Below are 7438 nucleotides of genomic sequence, written 5' to 3' on the forward strand. Positions count from 1 at the left end.
TACTCAAAGAGTTCTCCGTCATCTCCTCCTCAGAATAAAACTTTGGAAAAAAAATATTCAGACAACAATCAAGATCATCACAAGTCTAATTTAATCCCACCATCAAAGGAAAAAAGCTTAATTGGGAGAAGAGGGTCGGGTTAATGTTTGTGGCTATTGCAATGTCTTGAAAGTCTGTGTTGTGGCTTTTCATATAATCAAGAGATTTGAAATTGATAATTAAAAGATTTACTAGTAACAAAATTATTATTATTATTATTATTATTATTATTAATTTTTTTTTTTTGGGGGGGAGGGGGGTTGAATTGTATTTGATGTGAACTCGGTTTGATTTTTCTCAAATCTAATTTTAAGTCTTTTGAGGTGATTGGAGATGGTTGACATTTTATTTGCAGTCGATTTGATTGATTTTGCAAAATTCTTTACATGAGAGTTTGAAAACTTATTTGAAATTAACAATGATGAATTCAATGGAAATGGCGGTAGCGGTGGCGGGAGGGGCGGCTTAAGAATAGTGAATGGTGAAGAAATTTGGTTTGTTTTGCAATGGAAAAGAAAGAAAAAAAGTAAAATTATATATATATATATATGAAAAAGATAAAAATAAAAAGTTTTAATATTGTTTTTGGTGCTCATTTTATCAAAAAGAGTGAGATACACTCACTTTTTCAGGTAAGCATTTAGAGAGGTAATAATTTTAGTTTAAACAGTTCAGAAGGAGTGACAGGATCCCCGTAAAATTAAAGTGTGTGGTTGAAAATCCGAATATTAATGGAGGGGGGAAGCATTTGACTATTTTCTCTAAATGCTCAAGTCAAATACGACTATCAAATGAAAGACTAGGCTCAAAGAGGTTACTAGTGGTAACAATATCTGAAAAGGATAAAGTTTACAAGACATATCAAAGAAATCCTATTATTATCTTCTAAACAGAGTAACACTTTTTATTTCGCTTCAATAATATGTAGAACGAGTTTTAAGTTAAAATGCAAAATATGAAATATATGCAAGACTCTCCATCTCACATTACACAAATTTCAATCAAGATGAATCATTTCTATTTCTAAAACAGATAAGGTCATTATGAACTACAAAATAAGAATAAGCAATAAAAAGCCATTACCATGAGCCTAGGGTGTAAACAAATATGCTATTTTATTTTAACTCTCAAGCACTTACATAATAACGCTACTCAAGCTCGGACCTAAATTTATTAGTATCAAATATGTCAAAAGTCCTTTCTTCTCTCTCCTTTACTACCCCTAAAAATATTAAAAAATAAAAAATGTTACTCCTAAAGATAACAAAAATTATTCTAAAAATAAAAAATAAAAATCTGACAACTATAGTTCCCTTAAGACCGTCGTCACTCATCAATCATAGTGAAAAGTCTACCTAAAGAAAAAATATTATCCAGTTTAAGCTGCACCTCTCGAAAATTAACTGATGCACAAAGAAAAATTGAAAGGAATTTATTCACCTATCCAATAAAGTAGCACAAAAAGCACCCAAACAATTTTTCCACCCCTAGCTTAAAATTAAAACTTACTGTCCTCGATGCACATCCTAAATATTTTGTTTTCCTAAATAGGGATCTTATCTTAATTCCTTTTGTATATCAGTAATTTCTCTCTCTCCTCTCTACAATAATGGAGACAAAGAGAAGCAATTAAAGCACTTTGGATAGAATTTGAAGTTTCTGTATAATCCTAAAATAATCATATTAGTATAAATCTAAGTATATTTAGAGTAAATTAGAATTTATTTAAATCTTCTAAAGTTAGCTTTGCTTTCAAAATTGAATGACCATCAAATTTTGGAGCTTTTAACGTATGGATATGATGGCAACAACTATGTATTGGCCAACATGGGTTGTGGTGCGAGATTGTTTCATCCTTAACCAGAGATTTTGGGTTTGAGTCCTGAGTATGAAAAAAATTATGTTGGGTGCGTCACTCTCTAATGAGCCCTGCAGTGTGCGATTCGAATTTAGTCGAAGCTCTATGGACTTCGTACATCGAATGGAAAAAAAAACTATGTATTGAATTTTGTACTAGGAATTCAATTTTAGCTTCATTAAAACACTCATAACTTCTAATACTCAAAAAGTCAATTTTTTTAATGCTCATAACTTCATCCAGCAAGTGTCACGGGCCCGGCTCTAAGGGAAGTAAATATGGTAGGTGCTTTATTTTAAAGCAACAATAACCTTGTAGATTTTCTTTGTTTTAAAAAATTATTGATTATCATGTATAGAAATAGCGGATAATTTCGAAAAAGTATAATTTCCTAACTTACATATTAAATATATAGTTCAAAATTTACATTAAAAATCTTAACCTTAGAACTCAATTCAGTATATAATATTTACATCCGATATACAATAATATATAAAACTTTCATATGTTCATTTTACAAGAATATTTAAAATTTTGATATACAATATTATACAAAATTATAAGAAGTTTTTGTTACCATGATAAGTCACACCTTTTTTTTAAGTTTCACCTCAAAATCTTGTTCCGTAGATAAGGGAGGTGTCAGGGCCTATTGATTGATTTATTTTAAGTATTTTTTAAGTAAATTAAATTTTTAATCATTTCTATAATGTTTGAGTAAAATAAAAAAATATTTTAGGCATTTGTTTTCAAGCTAAAAAAATAGTTAAAAAATCAAAAGTCATAAATTAGTTGCCCATTTAAACAAACTCTAAGTTTTTCCTTCTTTTTTTTGTGGGTCCAAAAGAGTTAGTTCCCCATTCAAACAGGCGCTATTTTATTAGCTTCTTTGGCATATTATTGGCATGTGTACTGCACACATTTTGCTTCTTAACGATCGATTTCATCTCGTCGTGTGTAGTAAGCATAATTTTACTCGAGTTCAAGTGTTTAATAGATATAACTCTTAGTTAAAGTGTTTAAATAAAAAAATCAGACAAATTTGAGGAGCTGCATATATTCAGCCTTAATTTAAACAGCCATCAAGTTACAAAATGGAACGGAAAATAACAACAAAAACAAACGGAATAGTTACAAAAGGAACATAATGAAGAAAAAAATGAAAAAAGGAACAATGATACATATTGCCCCAAACCATCTTCAGGCAAGGCTTTTACAAATACCAACTCAAAATCATGGAACCAAAGACTCCTCTTAACTATTTACTACCGCGCAATGCTTCCTAATTTCACCATTAGAACCTGTTTTAACTTCAATCCTTCCCATTTTCTCCATAGATTGAGCAAATTCAGCGTAAAACTCTTTAAGTGATCCCGCAACAAGTTGGTTAATGTATGACTTCGTTGTTGCACTTGTTGTTAGGGCTGCATCGGATTGGAAGAGTCCTCTCCTTTTGAGTAAAAGTTTGTAGTAGCTAAGATCAAATGTCCTGAAACTCCCTGGGTCCATCTCAACTATTGTTGTGTTATCGTTGATTGATTTGCATTTTTTGGCCTTAAGGTTAGCTGCGTATTCGCTGTCTAGAGATGGATCTTGAGTACCGAAAGTCCCCGTAAAATTGTACAGGCGATTTGAGAATGATGAACAATGAGAGATTCCAATGGTGTGAGCACCTGAAATATAATATTGTCCATGCTAGTTATTGTTACTTAAGACCTATAGAGTGGTGCATATAGGATTTTATGCAAATGGTATCTATGATTGTCCTTAGCATCATATCCTATGTGACAATGTAGGACCAAAAATTACACCACTTAAATGGCAAGAGTTCTCCTTTCATTCTTAAATTTCGTACTCAGTCAAATTTGTTATATAAAATGAAACGGAGAAAGTAAAATTTTGACTTACCAGATAATAGGACCAAGTCTTTGAGGTCAAGACCTTTCCTAGCAAAATCAGTCTGGAGAGTGGAAAAGTTACTGGTTGGAGCTGGGATGTCTGTTAAGGTTTCTGAAGCATTAGATATTCTTCCATCTCTTCTTCCAGTTGGTACATTCCAGAAAGGACCTCCCTATAGAATATATAATTAAAATGGTCATACATTGTTGATAGAAAATGCATGGTTGAATAAATTGGAAATTATTGGCTTACTGTGACGACAACAGAGTCTCTAGCAACCAAGGCAACAATATCAGCACAAGAGACAACTCCAGGGCATTCAGATTCAATTACTTTCTTGACATCATCAATGAAGGAGAAACCTCTCAGTGTTAGATTTGGGATACCAACTTTTTCAGTTTGGTTTCCTGTACTTGAAGTGAAATTCAACAGCACAGAGGCATCACACCCCTTCAATCACCCCAAAAACAAAGAAGAAAATAATTTCATCAGCAATGCTATTTTCACTTGATACTCAAATGATATATTATATTCAAGTGAAACAACACAATACATATATAGGTTTTAGTTTGACTAGACACACAATTCAAGAAAAATAAAAAAATATTTTTGAATTTTGTAATCTTAACCTAAAAATGTACCGTGAAAATAACATTTATTTTGAAACAAACTGACAAAAAAATAAGAAACGTAAAATTGAAACAGAGGAAGTAATAATTACCCTGACAAAGCAATCATGGAAATGCATTCTGATTAAGGCAGCAGCAAGTGATGGAGCATTTGGGATGTGCTTGTGGACATAGTCTAAAATGATCTTCTCTGCTTTTGGACAACTATTGGCATAGAAGTTTTGTTGTAATTGAGCATGGCTAGACACTAAGATACACATCAATATTAGAGGACAAAAATACCCAAATGTTCTATCCATTTTGTTTCTTACCTTCAAAAGAGATACTTCACTACTTATTTCTTTTCTTTGTTGTGTTTGTGTTATACTCACATTAACTCCAAAAGCAAATTTATAGGCACTAGGCCTTGACAATGCTAAACTAACATGTGCTTATGTTAGTATTTTCTATTTGTTTGATTGATTGATTAATTACAGTCCGTCTCTTGTTGTACTTGTTCAGTAAGAAAGATTCATATTTCGTTTAGGCATCTTCCCTCTTTTATGCAAAAATACTCCCACTACTATCCTTCATGTTACTTAAGATGGTTATGACAAGTGTATTATCCTAAGCGCGGCAATTTCAGCCCATTTAAATAAAATGAATTCATTTCATTCATATTTATTTAAATGGGTCACTCATATTTTTTAAATGAGTAAATATGAATTGATCTATTTCAAAAACTCATACAAATATAGACAAATTGGATAACATATGGGTATTTATATAGATCCTTAGATCATCCAAAATTTGCAATTGCATTAAAAACATATTTTTATTTTTTTAAAAGAAAATTGGGGTGGATGCGGGCAAATTTTTAAAGTTTAAATTATTTTTTAAAAATAAAATTGGGTGAAAATCAACCCCCCCCCCCCCGAACTTTGGTTTAAAAATCAAACTCATTCTCCAACTTTCAACAATAATCATCCCCCCCCCCCCTCTTATCCTAATTAATTTTTTAAAATGCTTATTTTACCCTTGTATTATCAACGTTTTTCTTCTTTTTTTTTACTTCTTTAAAATCATGAATTTTTATTTTTTATTCTAGGTAACAAATTTTCTATTAAAAAATAAAAATTATTTTTTCTATTTGAAAAAACTAAAGTAAAAAAAATCCTAATTGAACATATAAATTATTGACGTTTTATAATGAAATAAATGAGTAGAATAAAAAGTGAATATTTTAATAATAATTAAAACTCTAATGTATACTATTTATCTTTCTAAATCTAATTATTTATAGATTTTTTTAATTATCTTTCTATTTAAGTTTCTTTTTTAAAAAAAAAAATATTTTGTGGTGGGGTAGGGGTAGAGGTCCAATGGGTTTAGGGTGGAGAGAGGGTCAATTATTTTTTAAGAAAATAATTTTTAAAAAAATATGTGGAGGGCGCGGGGGATAGGTTGTCCGAGTGGGGGTAGGCGGGACGGGGGCTTGGGTAGGCAAAAAAAATTGATTTTTTTTTAAGAAATAGGGGTGATGGAGATAGGGGGTAAGCAAAAAATTTGATTGGTGGATGGATGGGTGTGGGGTGAGGGTCACGCGGTGGAAGAAAAAATACATTTCGTTTTTGTATGAAAAATTAATTGTTTAAAAAATAATAATTTGGGGGTGGGTTGGGAGTTGTAGGGGTTAGAGCATTAGCAATTCTACTTTGATTTAATATTTTTTGATTTTATGAGATTAAAGTGGGTTAAAATTATTTTACCCAAATCATATTTGACCAAATCCATTTTTACCATATTTTATATGGGTGGATTGTAATCTAATCCATTTTTGCTCAATTCATATTCAATCCATCTATATAAACAATGGTGGATTTTTAGGTCTAAGAAGACTCTATGGGGGAGCTTTCTGAGGGCCAAGTATTGCCAAAGGGCAAATCCAGTAATCAAGAAATGGGACACTGGTCAATCAATTATGTGGAAACACATGATGACAAACAAAGCTGAGATTGAGCCTCATATACAGTGGCACCTTAACTCAGGCTCTTGCAGCTTTTGGTGGGATGATTGGTTAGGAATTGGCCCCCTAGCTTATCACAAAGACTGTCTACCTAGACTTAACAATACCACTGTCTCCAAGTTCCTGAAGAATGGAGAATGGGATGAAGAGAAGGTGAGGCAACATGCACCACAGCATCTGATACAGAAGATTCTAAATGTTTCCTTCAAGTACCAACCTGACCTCCCAGATACAGCCTACTGGAAGCTGAATTCAGATGGAAACTTTACATGTGCTTCAGCTTGGAACCAAATCAGGCCTAAAAGGAACAAAACCATGACAGACAATAATATATGGCACAAGAATATACCCTTCAAGATATCCTTTCTTATCTGGAGAGCTCTCAGAAGCAAGTTGCCCACCAATGAAAATATTGAGCACTTTGGTCATGCAGCTGCTCAGTGTTCTTGTTGCTACAGGCCAGGATGGGATACTATAGATCACATTTTTATCTCTGGACACATGGCTAGTCACATATGGAAGTATTTTTCTGACTGTTGGGGTATACAACACAGCAGCAACCCAATGAGGAGCAATATGATGAAATGGTGGCTGGCTAAACCAAATAATGAAGTCCATAAACTATTATTGCAAGCTACTCCTATATTTATTTGTTGGAACTTATGGAAGAACAGGTGTGCTAGTAAATATGGTGGCAAAAAGTCTAGCAGTACTAGAGTGAAATTCTCAGTCATCAAAGAACTCTACATGCTGATCTTCACAGCTTTCCCTTACATTAGTTGGCCAAATGACTGGAAGGAGCTAATAGCTATGGTGGAAAGATGCAGCCATGAAATGAAAATCATCCAAGTCAGTTGGCACAAACCAGCATACCATGTGGTTAAACTGAATACTGATGGAAGTGCCTTGGATAATCCTGGAAGAATCGGAGCTGGGGGTATCCTAAGAGATCATAAAGGAAACATCCTTTATGCATTTGCTGCACCACTTGGAATTGGTTCTAACAA

At 32.6% G+C, this 7438-nt stretch overlaps 1 protein-coding gene across 1 annotated transcript; it reads right to left on the bottom strand.

Annotated features, from left to right (window-relative positions):
• Window positions 1-2930: 2930 nt before the first annotated feature.
• LOC129876782 (peroxidase 3-like) lies at window positions 2931-4884 on the bottom strand. The gene is made up of 4 exons (XM_055952279.1): window positions 4519-4884; window positions 4050-4247; window positions 3807-3969; window positions 2931-3571 (listed from the first exon to the last, which is right to left on the bottom strand). The coding sequence occupies exons 1-4, from the start codon at window positions 4723-4725 to the stop codon at window positions 3153-3155; spliced, it is 987 nt and encodes a 328-aa protein (XP_055808254.1). The 5' UTR covers window positions 4726-4884; the 3' UTR covers window positions 2931-3152.
• Between the last annotated feature and the right edge of the window lie 2554 nt (window positions 4885-7438).

The sequence above is a fragment of the Solanum dulcamara genome, chromosome 2 (assembly GCF_947179165.1).
Source record: "Solanum dulcamara chromosome 2, daSolDulc1.2, whole genome shotgun sequence".
Classification (NCBI taxonomy): domain Eukaryota; kingdom Viridiplantae; phylum Streptophyta; class Magnoliopsida; order Solanales; family Solanaceae; genus Solanum; species Solanum dulcamara.